The following is a 17,847-nucleotide window of genomic DNA, read 5'->3' as shown; positions in this document are numbered from 1 at the left end:
CAAAGAATTAATTATATGTGAAGGATCCTTTGACATTCCATTTTTGGTCGTTTTTAACCACTATATTGCCACAATGTTCTGATTGTAATAACTTAATCTGATTTCTCTTTACAGCTCAGAAATGGCGCGGCGTTTACATAGTCAAAATAAAGTTGGTTGTTCCCTTATCAAACTATAATAACTCCTTCCAAACCTGTCATAAACAATTCAAAAACTTACCCGTAATTAATTATAGCTTTAGGTTACTACGAAATGTTAAACAAACGCAAAGACTGCGGTTTGGTTGAACGAAACTTGGAATCAAACTTTGGGAAAAAATGAAAGAAAAAACTTTACGCGTCGCGTTTGTCGCTCAATAATTATCATACAACATCAGTTGGTAAATCTGCTTGGCTAATGAAAATGAAAACTGCTGAAAATTGAGCATTAATTTGGTTCAATTAGTAATATTTTATTTGTGACATCCAAAATTAATATTACTTGCTCTTTACATCGATGAAATATGACCTTAATAAAGTTTATTTCTACAAGCAGAAATCGCAGAATGAAACGCCATACTTTAAAACAACAACAAGAATTACCATAATCAGGCGATATTTCAAATAGTTTTCACGCAAAGCCGACACCGATGAATGAATCAAAATGCCAGCCTTTTCGTGTATCGGAAGTGGAAAAACATGTATTTGATACACGAAAACTATTATTATAATCCGATTTTGAATTGCCTACTTTCTTTTTTTGATTTGCTCACAAAAGCGAGTGTATTCGGTTCATGTGAACAAACCTCAAATCAATTTTTTTACAATATTTGAAATTGTATGGGCCCTTCTTTCGTAACATTTCTGAATACAATGCGATGTAATTATCACTTTCTATAGAGTAAAAGTCGAAAGTTAAAATGATAAGGAGTAACGATCTGTCGATGTGTAGTCGAGAGTGAATATGACTTAAGGAATTTTGGGTGGACATGCCAAAGAAGCGAAAAGGCAAATTCCGGAAAGGATCTCAATCTAGTGTGCACCTTTATCTCGGAGCCGGGAGAGAATTTTGGTGGCAATCACGACCTGGAAAGTACCAACCGATGTTCAATCTCTTGAGTCATTTTGATTATCAGCGCTACAAATATGTTATTACGTGACAATAACAAAACAATAAATCGGCGTGAATAGTACTGAGCAACCGTATTGTGAGATCAGTTCAAAAATAGATGTTCAGTCCAAATGAAGCGTGTTTTCATTGCCATATTATTAATTGGCATTTTATGCCATCAAGTTTTCAGCGCCGAATTTGAAATTTAAATTTGATTTTGATATCTGAACAAAATAAGGATTTGAGTGAAGAATTGATGCTTAAAGTAATCGCCAAAGTGAACAAAGCTATTGATGAAACGACTTCGTTTGCTGACATTCCTGTTGTATTAAAAAAGGTCAAAGATGAGGCATTAACAACGGTAGGGTTTTTCTTATACAAAAAATAATGATTTTATGTTTTTGATCTTTTGACTTTTCATCGTTGATACATTTACTGTATTACAGTATGACGAGCAAAAAAAGGGGCGAATGGTCATTAGTTGACAACGACATACGTGAAGAGGTCAACAAAGCTTTGAATCGCTTAAACAGCACATACCACAAAACGTTGGTGCACTATAATAATGCGCTGAATTTTTATAAATCCTACATAACAATATTTCGGATAACACTTTTTCCGCATATGAGGCAACCAAGAGTAGAACACTTGCGCAGGTTTGATTTGTACATAATCACACTGATTCTAATCGTATATGTTTCTCGTGAATAGTTTTTACATAAATCAAATAGCGGAAACATTTCCGACAATGAGCTTGTACGTTCATTTGTTCAAAAACTCGAAAAATACATAGACAGCTATTTTTGGGCAAACATTTCTCTCACGACAATAGAAGCTAATGTAATAAAATCAAATGATACATCAACTTCAACCGAAAGTATATCAACTGTGGGAACTAATACAGCAAAGCAAAAAGGAAATACAACAAACTGATATGCGTCCTTATCTTGACGATAAGTAACACTAATTTCGAAAGACAAAAATAAACATCCGCAACAATAATTTGACTAACTTTATTTTTTTCTTTTTAATTCAAATTTATTATAAAAGCAATTCACATTTTTAAAATGCATTTTTCCAGCCTGGAATTAATTGGTAATCACATTTGCTGACTGTTCTGCCGCTTTTTTATTGGCTCGTTTTATTGATTTCTGCTCCATGAGCTCCCAATGTTCAGTGAATATTGTTTTCATTGCCGGATACAACGTATTTAAATAATTTAAATCGCTCAAGACAACCTCCATGTTATCGAAAGCGATTCCGACATTCTCAACTAAATGCTGTTCGATGCGTGGAATCTTTGCATATCTTTGACTAAAGTGTGTTAGTAATGTGTATTTTGCGTTCATTCTGTGTCCTTGTTCAATGGCCTGCGATGTTGTGCTGTGCATTTTTAGCAATGCATCATCGAGTAGTTCGTCCTCCATGGTGGCTTCGTGAATTAATAATGTTGAATTTAAACCGAGTTCGATTAGTGCATTGCATGGCTTCGTATCACCGCTGTACGTCAATTTAAATGGTTGATCTTGATTTATTGTCATTGTGACGCCGAATGCATTTGGGCAATGGACAACGCCACAGGTACGAAGTGAACATAGTCCCACGAGGGCCGCTTTTTCTGCTGACAAACCTTCGTCTATCTGTATAAGTATTTTTTTTATTTGGTTTTTATTCAATTTTATTCAGCTTGAAAAGAAGAAAAGTTTACCAATGAACCGTTATCGATCAATTCAAACTCGGAACTAATTGGCTCGATTTCACTATCGTAGAATGTCAACCATGAACTCATTTCGTTGGGAGCAAACAATAAAATTGGTGTACTTTCATCGCAGAGTAACTGATGCCGCTTTTGAATTATGCCAAAAAGACCTGCAATAAATCAATTCCAATTATTACGTAATTGGAATCGTAACAAAAAAAATGGTCAAAATACTTACCAATATGGTGATCAGCATGTAAATGTGAAATATAAACAGCTTTAAGTTTTCGAATGACATCATCCGATTCATCACCATAGAAACGATATATTTGACCCAGTGTACCCTCACCTACATCGAGCAATATGCAATCGTCTTTTCTGTAATCAAATACATCAATTTAATTTGCCAAAAGTCGTTTGTTATCCGAATACATACGTTGTGTGCACCAGAATCGAACTAACATTTCTTGTTTTATTCGGAATACATGAGCCGGTGCCAAAAAATACAATTTTCGGATACTGAGAATTTCGATCAACAGGTGATAAATGTAAGCGATCCCGTTTCAAAGCATCTAACGTTTCAGTCACTCCGTCAATGTCGGTAATTTCTTTAATAAATTCAGCCGAGCTTGGTCTCGCTTCAATACTTCGATCAATCCATTTTCGAGGACGCAAATGAACACATGTCATTGGCATTGCATGTTGTAACCTCGATACTTGTTGATCCGTATCTGCTTGCGGTGGTGTTTCACTCAATTTCATCTTTTTTGTGCAATTCTCGAATTCATCCTGTTTTACCGGAAGCGGTTCTCTAGAGATAAAGTATTGAAATTAATTAAAATGTATTTTAAAAAAACGACCCCAACAACCATAAAAATAATATTGCACCAATTACATTTTTAATTATGTAGGTTTATGGTATATTGTGAAAATGTAAAATAAAATTGAGTGAGCTTACTTTAGGATGGGGAATAAAGATTCATTCAATTGATTTAATTGCCATTGCATGCGATGTGCAGCCACATAACCGGAGAATCTAAAAATATAACAAAATGTATAAAATTCGGTTGTTTTTCTCTCTCTCTCTCTCGAAATAGAGTTTAAACTTTTTCCTCACGTATTTTGTTCATTTATAAGTAAATGCTGTGTGCTAGTTGGAAATGACTCTACAAATTCCTTGTACTCATCCGTGCCAACGACAGATGCTGGTGAAAAATGTAAAATTAAATCGGTTCGGTCGGGTTCGGCATGGCTGCTGCGCAAGTATTCAGTGAATTTTTCATTATTTTGTAAACTTATCAGGAAATCAATCGATGGAATATCAATGACTAAAATCGAACCATTATTATTATACATTTAACTTTATAGTTGCTGCGTCATTCGTACCTAGAAAAACTGGCCCAGGATCGTCTGGTTCACGAACGTCTTCTGGTCGAACGGTCACGCCATTATCCAAAATAAGCGTTTCGCCATTTTTCAATTTTCCTAACAATGGACCTTTTGGGACGCCCAACTTTAAACATTTCTCCAAACTTAATGCCCCCGGTCTTGGCTTACATTCACAAATGAATGACATCACAGGATAATCGTCGCTACTCTCATCTCGTCTGCAAGTATCAAATTAAAAAGGTAATTGAACTCCAATCTCTTCAACTTAAAACTTTGCCAAACATACCTAAGTGGTAAGTAATGAATTTTTAATACGGCATCGTCGTAGAATCCATTCTGATTACATTGCGGCGCATCGACTTTGAGATTTTTCAAAATCACAAATCTTCGCATTCCTCGAAAAACATCGTATAATTTAGTTGGACCGTGAAGTGTAATATGAGGCACTCCGGCATCTTGTATAGTCAAACTGAGACCAGGCATACCACCAATGCAATGCCATTTTCGACGTGTGATGAAAATATGCTCCAATCGCGTTAATTTAACTTTATGCTCATTGGCAAGTCTTTGAAATCCTTCGCCACAATTGAAGAGATATCTATAGTACCAAAAAAATGTTCTTTTATTATTCAATGGGTAAATAATGATGATTTTCAGTATTGATTCACCTTGATTGATCTGTAAACAGATAGACCGAAGCCGGTGCTCCCGGAGCTCCATTTCCAACAATTTGTAGATTCACCGTACCTGGCACATATTTTTGATTTTTTTCTTTTATTTTTAATAATTGCTTCTGCGTTGTGGCAATGTGCTGTTGCAGCTTCACTTTAGACATTTTTTATGTATATCACATTAATACAAATTCTACCGATTGAGATTGGAGTAAAAAAAAAACATCGAAACAGAAAATAACAACATCTGATTACACGTGTGTGTCACACCAATAATTCTGGTTGTCAAACCATCGACAAGCTGTCACATTTGAATTGTGATATCCAAAATATTATCTCGATACGTTGCGATAGATGCCCGTTATTGAATACAAATGCGAAAAATTGAAATTTTTAGAAATATTGCGAAATTTTTCACATTCATTTGTGTGAATCACTTATTATTAGTAGAAGAATTATATGTTTCTTGGAATATAAGAACGAATTGATCAAATATTGTGATTTCACATTCGTAATTTATGACTCACATGAAATTTTATCATTTTTATTTCCTTTTTATAATGAAATTTAAAATGAAAAAATTATTATAAAAAGAAAAATAATTTTTTTTAAGAAGTTATTTGTAGAAATTGGTATTCATTTTAAAATTCAATTTTCATAACGTGATTCAAAGATATTTCACAAATCTTAATAACAATAATAATAATGAAAACAATTAATACATGATTAATTAATTATATTAAATTGTTTCTTTTTCTTCTGTTGTCGATGTGCATTATTAAACATCGTTTCCAAAACGTAAAAAAAAACTGCGTCGTAAAAATTTGTCGTTGGGACACAAGATGGCGTCGTCGCATGATATGACACTGACAGAAGTATTATAAAATATACGTAATTAATGACAACTGCGCTTGCATTCGCTTCCAATTCATCAAAACAATAAACATTCACAAATTCTTTTCCAGAATTTTTCTTTCATTGTTTCTGCCCAAATAGTTTGATAAAAATTCATTTGGTTTGCATTCAACGTTAATTAATGTATTTATTCGACGAAATAAAATTGAATTGTTGTGAAGAATTGTGTTTTATGAGAAAAAACCAAATGTGTTATTACTAACAAAAGAGACATTAATGTTACATCAATTAAATTGGCTCAGGTGGTAAGAATAAAAGAACCAAAATCCAAAACAAATATGGACGAGGACGAAGAGGTGGACATAGTTGGTGGTTTGGATAATTTTATGTCGAAAAACGAAAGAGAAATGTAATTTTCGTTCTGAAAATGCGTTTTGCATTCAAAATCGTCCACATAATTTATTGAAATTTTCTTTGTTTCAGATCAAATCTTAGTTCTGGTCAAATATTATCATGTGAATATACAGTTCATCCGCGTTGGTTAACGGATAACAACGATGGTGCGGAGAATTTATGGCCGGAAAACTTACCAAAACAAAGTTCACAAGACGAAATGGAATTGGTGCAAGATGAGGTTGTTATTGAGGAGCCAGCACCAATTGATTTCGATTGGGTGGAAGAACGTGAAACCGAAGAAGCCTCAAATTGTGGCGATATCATATTTGAACAAGACATACCCGCATCGATTGAAGAGGAGGTGGTGATTGGTACCGAAGAAACAGCATATGAAGACAATGACCACTCAGACTGTTGCAGTCAATCGTCACAAGAGAGTGGTCACGATAGAGATTCAACAAAGTACTCAAATCAATTACCTGATACTTATGTGCCTGAATCAAGTAATGCAAAAAGTATGTCATTGGATGGTGCATCGAATTTGGACAAACCGACGAAACCGGCTGTGAAATTCAAACAAACATTAATGGTTAGCAAAAATCTATTGATTTTGAATCGGAAAAATTTTACCGTTGATCCAAAGGCAGGCACATCACTACTCAAAATTCAAAGAGATAAATCAAATGACAATGAACAAGTGGCACCGTTGAAAATTAAACGATCGGAATCGAAATTTAGTGTGGCGGTTAAAATCGATTCGCGACATGTAAAAAGCAATAAAAAATCGAAAAGTCCGAAAAAACATAAGCATCGAACACATCACACAGGTAGCAGTACAAAGGCGAAAAATGGTGGCAAAGAGTCATTTAGCGGTAAATCGAAAAAATTTGTTGATATACATGGTGAAAATATCACCATTAATCATGAGGCCGACACCGAATACACATCGAATATTGACGATGAAATACTTCAATTAAATTCTAAACCGAACATTAGCTCGAATAAGGTACGATGAAAATGATCCCTTTTTTTAATATTCCTCTAATTCGTTTCTTTTCTTTTCTTTTTGATAATTTTTTACAGGCAAAAATCAGGCACGAATCAGAATCAGATGTTGAAATTGACATTGAATCGGACACTCCAAACGATCTCATTGAATCTCATGATTCTAGTGCAATGTTTTCCATAGTAAAGTCTGAACCAACGGAACCAATAACTTCCGAAAAAGTGCCGCCACTTAAAATCAAAGCAATTAAAAAGAAAGAACCAGAAGAACCAAAACTCAATTTGAATGACATCGATCCAGAGCTGTTGCGTGTTTTAAATAATCCTGATGGGCCAACGGAAGAGCTGGTATTACCATTGCATCAAGTCAGCGAATTAGAAAAGTACTTTCATTCGGAATTTTTCGAAGGACGTCCAACTAAAACGCCGGAACGTTATACAAAGATTCGTGATTTCATATTGAATGCATGGGCCGAAACAAAACCAGGCTATGTGAGTAAAACAACCGTTCGAAATGGTTTAAAACATTGCGGTGATGTGAATTGTATCAGTCGCATTCATTGTATGCTCGAACAAATTGGCGCAATCAATTTTGGCTATGCAAGAGAACATTTTGAATATATTCGACCATTGATTAAATTAAAGGAACATTTTATGCAAAGTGTACAAAATAAAAAAAGTTTACATTCAAGTGGTAATCACGATATGAGCTCATCGCTAATATTGGGCAGACGCCAACGAAACAAAAGTATTACTGTACATTCAACGGAAAAGGAGATTGACGCAAATTATACGGTCAGCCATGTGAATGGTGTGCCGACACTTGTATACGCAGCTGTACCCAAAGATCGTGAAAGTTTACGGCGCGAAGCATCTAAACCAATTAAAATGGAATTTGAGCTTATCGAATGTTTACGCTTTCCCAAAGAAAAAGTACCACCATTCAGGGTTTCAATGAATCTATCGACGTTATTGTGTTTGTACCTGCATGCATTGTCTTCGAAATTTGAAGGTAAGTGTATTATGCTTAATTGGTATATTGTATCGTTGCTAATACTTCCTCAATCTTTTATCTTTCAGTGATGGGATTTTTGGGCGGATTTTGTACAAAATCGGCTGGTCGAAATAAACTGAGTCTGACACGGTACAAACCATGCAAAACCGCACATCAAACAACAACCACCTGCGAAATGTGCCCAGGTAAATTTCGAAATTTATCATATTTCTCAAACTGGAACCCTTAATTTAATGTATGTTTGCATTTTGTGTTTTTAGTTTCACAAGTTGAACAAGCGGCCAATATGACGAATGAAGGATATGAGTTGGTTGGCTGGTTCCATTCGCATCCAACGTTCGAGGCAAATCCATCACGTACCGATGTTGGTACACAAGCCGATATGCAACTTCAATTCTCCATTGAAAGTGATCGACCGTTTATTGGATTCATTTTGAATTGCATCGACATGGGTTTTAAGTAAGTTTCGATTTTTGCTTCCGTTTCTTCATCATTTTCTTCTTCTTCTTCGGAATGCTAACTATAACAATTTTCCTTTGTTCATAGCTGCATGTACATTCTGCCCAAAGATATACATAAAGACACCATTGACATAATTCCATATGGATTCGAAGTGGATATTATTAAGGATTGCAGCTCTCTGCGCAATGACATTGCTGATGTGTTCAATGTGATTGATCGAAACAGTCATAATTATGTGCAAACCATAGAAAAGGTATACGTGTATATAAGTTTAATTAGCATATCGCATCGTTGCTAATATTTTTATTGTCTTTCTCAATCATTTCAGTTTATAAAGACCGGCACGGAGCTACTGAGATATCATGGTTATGATTTGAATATTTCCGATTATTTACAAAGCTATTTATGATATCGTTTGGAAATTATTTTTATAATAATAAGATTAAGTACATTCAAGTTATTAATTATTAACTATATTATATTGTATAGAAATTGAGAATTAAGAGCCACTTTATTCTATATCAAATACCAATTTAGCGGTATTTTTCATGCCTAGATTCATATTTTTTTACATATAATTCGCAAGAATGGTTGACGACCCTCTAATAAACCACACAAGAATTTAGATGAAAAACCATTTGCATTTTTAGTATCAACTGCTTTTTATTTCGTTTGATGTTTTTTTTAATTTACAATACCACAATAGCTATTACAATTTTACATACTATCCATATTGTCGATCAACTTTTACTTGGGATTTTTGACGTTTGATAAATAATCGTTCCCTTGCTGATTTTTCATGTTGTCGCTGGATTTTTGCCAGTTTTTCCGGTGACAACTCTTTTGGCGTCAGTTCTTCTTCCAATTGTCGAATTATATTTCGAACACGTTCCAAAGCATCGGCCAAATTCATATGTTGATAACGGGTTAAATCACTTTTAACAACGAAATAACCTTCTTTGTTGATTTGATTCTTGTGCTGAAAATGATAATTAGATTATTCATTTATTGTCGGGAATTCAACGACATCCTTGAGATGAATCGGTGCAATGAAGAAAAATAGCTCTTTTTGCCAAATCATGCAATCAAGTTTTTGACAAGACCTTGTTGTCGTATAGACTTTTTTGCTTGTTTTAACATTCATTAGAACAAAGTAAGCAATCTATTCACCGCAACGATTAAAATGTAGGTATGTGTTGAAATGAAAACCTTTGGAACTTACGGTAATAAGAAGCTTCTCTCGTACAGCCTCAGGTATCCATTCAGATGTTTTAACATGAAACCGAAGGTCGACTTTTGTATCAAGTTTATTAACATTTTGTCCGCCTGGTCCACTACTACGTGAGTATGTGACGGTGACAGCGTTCATCGGAATATATCCATTAAATTTATTATCAGCTCGCTAAAAGAAACCAAATCAAATTACAGTTGATCTCAATTCAAATTATAAGAAATGCTCCAACCTGACTTACAGGCGGTGGTGGCGATGGTGTGAATAGTTTTTGTTTACTATTTGGATACATCGTTTCCGGTGAAAGGTCGCTTTTAAAGGAAAATTGGCGTGCAGCATTTACTGCTGAAAATTGCCGTTGTTGGCAAATTAATCGCAAAACTTTGAACATTTTTACCGAAAAATTATTTATGTTTGCCAGAACGACGATATGAAACTCAATTATTTATGACATTCGATTGAGGTTAGATTTCGAAGTTATTTTTTCGAAGTGAGTGGAAAAAAAACTCATTCTGTCAAAATAGCAGTGTGTGTAGTTTGACATTCCTTGTCAACATTCAATTTATATTTTATTCAAATGCATACACGTGCTTCAGATTGCATTACAATAGTTCCGAAATATAAATACAACCGATGAATATGGAAATACAAACGAATGAAAACGTAAATAAGTGAATTCTATGATGAATGCCTATATTGAATAAGCTTCGATTTTCTTTACAGCTGATTAAGAAAATGGAACAAGCGGTAACTGTTGAAATATGCGAAGGGAGTGCAAAAATTATTTCCGAAAATCGTGTTTTCTACAATCCGGTGCAGCAATTTAATCGGGATTTGAGTCTATCCGTGCTATCAACATTTTGGAAAATTTGCCAAAATGAAAGTGAACAACGAAAAAGTGGGAAAAAAGTGGCTGGCAATGACTTTTCGGTATTGGTTTCTTTATTAAAGCAACTATGTTCATTTGAAACTAAGCGTAATTCTCTTGTCAATAGGATGGTCTCCGTGTTTTGGAAGCACTCTCGGCGACTGGACTGCGAAGCATTCGATATGCCAAAGAGGTCCCTGGCATCAAAGAAATTATCGCCAACGATTTATCTTCAGCGGCTGTGAAATCGATTAAAGAGAATATTAAACTAAACAATGTTGAGCATTTAGTTACGGCAAGTGAGGCGAATGCAACGACACTGATGTACAACTCTGTTGACGCCAAAAGTCGATTCGATGCAATTGATTTGGGTAAAAAACGGAGCGTCAATCACATTTTAAATGTGTCATTATTAATTCATTCATTCCATTCATAGATCCATATGGAAACCCAACAATGTTTTTGGACGGTGCCGTGCAGAGTATATCCGAAGGCGGTATTTTACTGATAACTGCTACCGATATGGCGATTTTAGCTGGAAACAATGCAGAATCTTGTTATGCGAAATACGGTTCGGTGCCATTAAAAACAAAGGCATGTCATGAACAAGCTCTGCGAATTCTATTGCGTTGCATTGAATCGCATGCGACACGATATGGAAGATACATTAAACCACTGCTAAGTATTTCGGCAGATTTTTATATTCGTGTTTTTGTGCGCGTATTTACAAGTCCGTTGGAATGTAAAAAGAGTAGCAGTAAACAGTCGATGTTTTATGAATGCACCGGGTGTTCGACGCACACATTTCAACCGCTCGGTATTCTCAAACCAAATGGAACCGAAAAAAATCCAAATCAATTTAAATATGCTCTGCCTGTGGTTCCAAGTGTCAAAGAGAACTGTGAACAGTGCAAAAGTCGTTATCACATGGGCGGACCGATTTGGACGGCACCAATTCACGACCAGGCATTTGTGGACATGCTTTATAATTTAATTCAGACAGAACCGTATAAAAATCTTGAAACAAATCAACGTATTTACGGCATGTTGTCAGTGATTCGAGAAGAATTGTTAGATGTACCGTTATACTATACGCTAGAGCATGTGTGTTGTGTTTTGAAATTACAATGTATACCAATAGTTAAATTACGTTCGGCTTTGCTTCATGCTGGATACAAAGTATCTTTTTCACATGCCAACAAAACCTCAATTAAAACAAATGCACCGTCGAATGTATTGTGGGACATTTTACGGAATTGGGCCAAATTGAATCCAGTGAATGCAAAACATTTAGAAAAGAATCCCATCGTTAAGGCTATGTTCAGCAAAGAACCCGAAAATACATACAATTTGAATGACATTCATCCCGAGGCAAATCCAAGCAGTCGAGCCAAGGCGTTGTCTCGTTTTCCGGCCAACCCAATGCCAAATTGGGGACCGGGTACAAGATCAACACTTATGTTAGTTAACATTATTTAATTGATTGATGAAAAGAAACTCATAATATATTCTCTATTTTTTTTTGCGCAGGATTGGTGACGAAAAATTGCCCAAAAAAATCCAGAACCAAAATAAAAACAAACAAAAGCGCCAAAATGCTGAAACAACGGGTGAGAGCCAAAGTAAACAAGCAAAAACAATATAGGCAAAACGAAAGTATGACGAATTAACCATTTTCGATATGAAAATTGTATTTTGCGTTTATACAGAAATGTATAATAATAAAACATGTAAAATAAATTCAAATCACCTGTATAAAACGAAATAAAACACAGGTCTTTTATATATGAAAAAGAAGCACAATCAAATTTTATTTTTCAATGCAAAATTGATTTACCATGCATACATAGGACGATCCTAAAAGTGTCTTTTACATGTATTTATATGCAAACGTCATTCTCTGAACTTTAGAAGAATCCCCCTTCGATGTTTATAGGATAGATACAGCTGGCGCTGTCTGACAACTATACTTGTCCCATGTTACCATGAAATATGCGTTGAATCATGACTGCTCAGTCTATTTCAATTTTTTCCCAACAAATACATAAGTGCAAAATCTTTTGCCAAACTTATTATAAAAAAAATATTTTTTCAAGCAACTAATGTTTTATAAAATTTGAATACAATTGACTTGATAAGATGATCTCTATAAACAAAAAAAGTACTACAAAAAAAATGAGAAAATATGCCCCAAAATAAAAACTGCTAAGTGATGTTAAATGTGACAAAATCCTCGTTTAAGGCCAATACGACTTTTACTACCCGTAATAGAAGAATTCACGCTTCGTGTACACTCGGCTCATCTTCGCTGCTTAGGCGAATATCAGCAGTAGAATTCACTCAAGGTCACTCATGGTAAAAAAACATCAAGTAGCCATATGTAAATGTTTCATTCTCTTTTGTGCGAACTTTTTTTGACTGTGTATGGCACCCCAGGGGGTCGGAGTCATAACCCCTTAACCCATGATTTTTTTACTCCAAACCTCGAAATTCGGAATCAGCATCCCAAATTACACTAGAAATAATATTCGTCTCGCGCCCATTCACCCCATGTCTCCCAACAATTCAGAGCTCTCCCATTAGGGTAAAATGATGAAAAGTCGATTTTTCACTTTTTGGGTGCGGAATTAAAGATGTTTACTTTTCTGTACAACATATTTTTCGAAATGTACAATTTTTTTTTAAATTCTGGTGAAATTTGGATGTACTCAAAATTTCGAGTTGAGTATCCCAATGAACAATAATCTAAGTATTTCTCGTAATTCTCGCTAGGGTTTGAAAAAGTGTACGCCAAAACACAAAACCACCAACAGAAGCTACTCTGAAAAAACATATTCGAGGATTCCTAAACTAATTTCAACAAAACTTTGTGTTGAAATTTTTTTCACTACAAAGTTTTTCTCAAAATCAAAAATTTTTTAGAGAAAATAAAGGACCTTTTTTTGGTCGTCAATTTTGGAAAGTGAAGAAAAATCTTTCGATTTGCCAGGGATTTTGGAAATTTTTTTCTTTTTGAAAAATCATCCTCCCTCAAAAATTTAGCTCGCCCCATTACTCTTGCATATATATTCAAAATGATCGTACACTTCATTTGAATTTTTTACATACCGCACACTCTAAAATCAGAATTTCTCTAATGCAAGAACTGACTTCGTTAAAATTCAGCAAAAAAAACAGACACGTCGTGGTGTAACAATCAAAACATGAAAGACAACTGACCAACATTTTTTTATGTTTCAAAGCAAACAAGCATTTTGAACTTTGAACTAGAATTGTTTTTGAGAACTCAGTTTTAACAGGTAGAAAAAAGATGGAAAAAGTGAGAAAAGAAACAAAGAAATATCAGGTAACAGGAAAAATATCACACCTATTTGATAATAGATTTTTTGTATTGGTTATTTGGTCTTCAAAAATTATTGACCAAATTATGACTCTCGGCTCATAGTCAGAAGCTATAGATCAACTTCAAGAACAGACAAAGATTATTAATTTTTGTTATGCCAATTTGGTGTCTCGACGAGGAGTTTTTTTTCAGCAACTACTCAAAAACATGACACTTACCGGGAATGTTGCCAGAAATGTGTGAATTATGTAGGAAAAAAGAACATAGACAATTTTCGATATGAAAATTATATTTTGCTTTTCTACAGAAATGCATAATAATAATAATAATAATACATGTAAAATAAATATGTGTCATTATAAAAAAATGCTTTCTTTCAAGTTGATTTTTTTTCTGTTTATATCTTCCAATCCCCTGTTCTCAATAGCTGCATAAATTTACCGTTTAAAAACATAATAATAGAAATGTCTCAATTTGAAAACAAACAGAATATGTGATAATTAAAAAATGCGCATGAAAAGAATATTTCAAAAAAGACACATTCTCGATGTAATATCATCGATAGATATTGTGCTGGTTTTTATACAAAGTGCGTGCCAAGGAAAAAAAAAGTACAATTAAGTGACGCATCAGAATTAAAAACAGTCTTAAATCTATTCTCATTTAACATAATGCATTAAACTATATGTGTCGCTTCTTCAGCACAGTAATTACTGTATATTCGAGAGTAGAGTGAGTGTGGGTGTGAGGAAGAGAAAACGAATTGAATATAGGAATTTTGGGAGATTTTCATTTGATTCGATTTAGATTATTACATTTCCGGTTTCTCTCATAAGCGTTAATACAAATAATGAATATGCAATAACAGAGTAAGTTTTCTTTTTTATTCGGAACTGGTATTTTTGTTTGTAGGAATTGGAAATTATTTGTCAAAAAAGCGTCGATTGTGATATTCGTGATCTGCAGTACAATGGTATGTAGTTTACAATTTTAGTGTATCCATTTAAATGTGTTCATCTTTTTATTTGAGATATTCTCTGTGTGTTATGGTCTATTCCAATCCAACATTTTTTCCTTTTCAATTTTAATCAGTTTACTCAATTACTTTGAGAACTTTGCCAATAGCGATTGTTTTATCTGAAAGAATATGAACAAGCAGGTTAATAAATTAAAAAAACCACTTGATTTTTTTTAGATAAAATCCTGGGTACTTACTTTCATCTCTTAGGGTGAATCGTCCCATTTGTGGGAATGTTTTAAATTCTTCAAGGCAAATTAGACCAGAGCACTCGATTCTCATAATTGCTACTTGATCTTGTTTTACAAATCGTGGCCGGGTTTTTGATTTTTCACCAGTTTTCTTGTCAACTAAGCAAAGCAATGCCTGAAAATAACACACGAACACAAAAACAATTGATTTAGTTTCAAAATTTTCAAATGAAGTAAATGAAATATCGTTTGTGACACTTACAGCGACTGTAATTTCTTCAGCGGCACAATGGATATGCATAACAGCTGAGTAGCCCGCACAAATAATTGATTTATGTTCTAAGATCACCAATTGAGCATCAAATTTGCGGCCAACCTTGATTGGAGTCAACGAATCGCATAGCACAAAACCAGGCGAAACGTCTTCTTCTTCGATACCCTATTGAATAAAGACAAACAGAAAAATTGGTTTAAAATATTCACGTCTAAGTGACCGGTTTCTATGTGCTTCGATCGATTTGATTTACCTTAACTTTAATTTTAACATTTTCGCCGGGACAAACCGAGGTGACTTCAAAATCATCGGACCACAGTTGATCGATTGAGACTTGCGTTCGGTTTGGCATGACCAATAAATTTTGTCCTTTTTTCGCCGTTCCCGATTCAACTTTGCCCATGACCACCGTTCCCATATCCTTATATTTATCAACAATAGGCATAATGAATGGTCCATCTGATTTACGGTTCATCGATGGCAAAGCATCGATAAAATCAATGAATGACGGTCCTGAATACCAGCTACAAATTTCAGATGGTACAACATCTTTCAGGCCAAGACCTTGTTGACCGGACACCGGCATAAATGTCAAATCTTTTGCAATGTTGAAACCGAGTTTTTTCAAATATGGCAGAATATTATTTTTGCATTCGTTGTAACGTCCTTCGTCCCAATTTACCGTTGGATCATCCATTTTATTGACAAGAACAACCAAATGCTTGACACCAGCGGTTTTTGCTAACATAGCATGTTCACGCGTTTGACCGCCTCGATCGAAACCAGTTTCGAATTCACCTTTACGTGCGGACAATACGAGAACAGCCAAATCGGCTTGAGCCGCACCACCAATCATATTTGGTACGAAACTTTTGTGACCTGGTGCGTCCAAAATGGTAAAATGTTTCTTCTCCGTTTCAAAAAATGCACGACCAACTTCGACTGTTTTTCCCTTATCACGTTCCTCTTGATTTGTATCCAATGCCCATGACAAGTACCAACTTTCACGTGATTTTTCACGAGCTTCACGCTCATATTTTTCTAATGTACGTTTGTCAACCATTCCAGTTAGAGCCATAATTTGTCCACCAATTGTTGATTTTCCAGCATCTAATTTTAAAAATTCAATTCTTTTTTAATCGCTTTGATTCAGACGAAGATATTTTCGGTTACTTACCAACGTGACCAATGAAAACAACGTTCACATGCTCTTTTTTGCTTTTGTTTTCTTCTACAAGTGAAGGCTTTTTCTTGATAACTTTTGGTTTGTTTTCAATTCCATCACCCAATTCATCACCTTCCTATTTTCAAAGAAAAAAAATACCATTGTTATTTACAATTCCAAAAAAAAAATTGAAATTTAACTAACAATAAATTTTGAAAATTTACGCCAAATCTGAATAATTTCGACGATTAATGTGACAAAAAAAAGATACAAACCTCATCTTCTGGTGTTGTTGCCACTTCATCTTCCCAACTGTCAAGTGCTTCGCTCTCTAAAAGTGAATGGTAACCAATTAACTATTATGACTAATACACAAGGTGTATAAGGTGAACAAACACCACACGCATAATAATGAAAAATCGAATAGAAATGTTGGCAGCAAAAAAAATGTGACAACTGGATCAATCCGCTTTAAACCGGATCGAGATATGAATACATAAACAGCATGCTGAGTCACAAATAGATGACACGGTGCATGAACTCAGTTACATGTATGACAATTATATGAAAACAATAATCGAATTTGTTGTTACGAACCAGGATTATCAGGCGATTTATCTTCAATTGTTTCCGACGGTGCTGCAACAGCGACAGGCGGTTCATCGTCTGTTGTTTTTGTGGGTGATGCATCTTGCGATTTTGGCTCTGTTTCCGCCGGTTCTACGTTTGGAGTTGGGGGTGCGGCTGATGTTGGTGCAGCGGGCGCTGGAACATTTGATGCAAAACTCGGCACAAATTCCATGGCGTTAACATTCAATGTGGAAAATTTTGAGGCGAAATCCGAGTTTCCTTCTTGTGCCATCGTTATGAGTTAAATTTTATAAGAATATTCAATTCTTTCTCACTTCCGAATTTTAAAAATTTACAAAAAAAAATTACGATTTGTAAAAAAAAATGGTACAAAAACAAAGAAGATGAGGAAAAGTGTCTACAATAATAAAACGAAACACTACTGCCTCGGGCAATGGTTTATTGTGAAAATTGTTAAGATTTTCACACACACGTTTTTACATTCGGCACTTCAATTAAAATGGCTTTTTTATGTGGCAGACACACAATGATACCAACTGTTTCGGTAAAATTCCATTACACATTCATGTGCGATTCGATTCAAAG

The 17,847-nt window shown here is 34.7% G+C and overlaps 5 protein-coding genes and 1 long non-coding RNA gene across 7 annotated transcripts; 3 read left to right on the top strand and 3 right to left on the bottom strand.

The window, feature by feature from the left end:
* The first annotated feature begins 1,215 nt into the window (after window positions 1–1,215).
* Window positions 1,216–2,100, top strand: LOC116344386. Its single transcript, XR_004201409.1, has 2 exons — window positions 1,216–1,450; window positions 1,536–2,100. It is a non-coding gene; the product is annotated as an uncharacterized LOC116344386 (long non-coding RNA).
* On the bottom strand, window positions 2,079–5,313 carry LOC116344385 (ribonuclease Z, mitochondrial). Its single transcript, XM_031772889.1, has 9 exons — window positions 4,846–5,313; window positions 4,464–4,775; window positions 4,175–4,395; window positions 3,906–4,116; window positions 3,747–3,824; window positions 3,225–3,599; window positions 3,027–3,166; window positions 2,798–2,958; window positions 2,079–2,729 (listed from the first exon to the last, which is right to left on the bottom strand). Exons 1-9 carry the CDS (start codon window positions 5,010–5,012, stop codon window positions 2,178–2,180), a joined length of 2,217 nt encoding a protein of 738 aa, XP_031628749.1. The 5' UTR covers window positions 5,013–5,313; the 3' UTR covers window positions 2,079–2,177.
* A 474-nt stretch (window positions 5,314–5,787) lies between these two features.
* LOC116343988 (histone H2A deubiquitinase MYSM1-like) lies at window positions 5,788–9,191 on the top strand. The gene is made up of 7 exons (XM_031772339.1): window positions 5,788–6,112; window positions 6,187–7,105; window positions 7,183–8,116; window positions 8,185–8,304; window positions 8,380–8,578; window positions 8,666–8,834; window positions 8,910–9,191. The coding sequence occupies exons 1-7, from the start codon at window positions 6,042–6,044 to the stop codon at window positions 8,988–8,990; spliced, it is 2,493 nt and encodes an 830-aa protein (XP_031628199.1). The 5' UTR covers window positions 5,788–6,041; the 3' UTR covers window positions 8,991–9,191.
* Window positions 9,192–9,218: 27 nt separating this feature from the next.
* LOC116343990 (peptidyl-tRNA hydrolase ICT1, mitochondrial) lies at window positions 9,219–10,295 on the bottom strand. Of its 2 annotated transcripts, none has more exons than XM_031772341.1 (3): window positions 10,045–10,295; window positions 9,804–9,983; window positions 9,219–9,560 (listed from the first exon to the last, which is right to left on the bottom strand). In XM_031772341.1, the coding sequence occupies exons 1-3, from the start codon at window positions 10,201–10,203 to the stop codon at window positions 9,306–9,308; spliced, it is 594 nt and encodes a 197-aa protein (XP_031628201.1). In that variant the 5' UTR covers window positions 10,204–10,295; the 3' UTR covers window positions 9,219–9,305. The 2 variants fall into 2 exon arrangements, with proteins under 2 accessions (XP_031628201.1, XP_031628202.1); XM_031772342.1 differs by having other exon boundaries at window positions 10,054–10,295.
* Window positions 10,296–10,344: 49 nt separating this feature from the next.
* Window positions 10,345–12,450, top strand: LOC116343989 (probable tRNA (guanine(26)-N(2))-dimethyltransferase). The gene is made up of 5 exons (XM_031772340.1): window positions 10,345–10,475; window positions 10,536–10,742; window positions 10,808–11,051; window positions 11,117–12,140; window positions 12,211–12,450. Exons 1-5 carry the CDS (start codon window positions 10,446–10,448, stop codon window positions 12,323–12,325), a joined length of 1,620 nt encoding a protein of 539 aa, XP_031628200.1. The 5' UTR covers window positions 10,345–10,445; the 3' UTR covers window positions 12,326–12,450.
* Window positions 12,451–14,878: 2,428 nt separating this feature from the next.
* LOC116343975 (eukaryotic peptide chain release factor GTP-binding subunit ERF3A) lies at window positions 14,879–17,766 on the bottom strand. The gene is made up of 7 exons (XM_031772321.1): window positions 17,269–17,766; window positions 16,947–17,002; window positions 16,684–16,807; window positions 15,760–16,616; window positions 15,495–15,671; window positions 15,239–15,407; window positions 14,879–15,160 (listed from the first exon to the last, which is right to left on the bottom strand). The coding sequence occupies exons 1-7, from the start codon at window positions 17,531–17,533 to the stop codon at window positions 15,117–15,119; spliced, it is 1,692 nt and encodes a 563-aa protein (XP_031628181.1). The 5' UTR covers window positions 17,534–17,766; the 3' UTR covers window positions 14,879–15,116.
* Window positions 17,767–17,847: the final 81 nt, after the last annotated feature.

This window comes from Contarinia nasturtii, unplaced genomic scaffold (assembly GCF_009176525.2).
Source record: "Contarinia nasturtii isolate CC-2019 unplaced genomic scaffold, AAFC_CNas_1.1 Cnas_scaffold_1037, whole genome shotgun sequence".
NCBI lineage: Eukaryota > Metazoa > Arthropoda > Insecta > Diptera > Cecidomyiidae > Contarinia > Contarinia nasturtii.
This window is presented reverse-complemented; position numbering and strand designations above follow the sequence as displayed.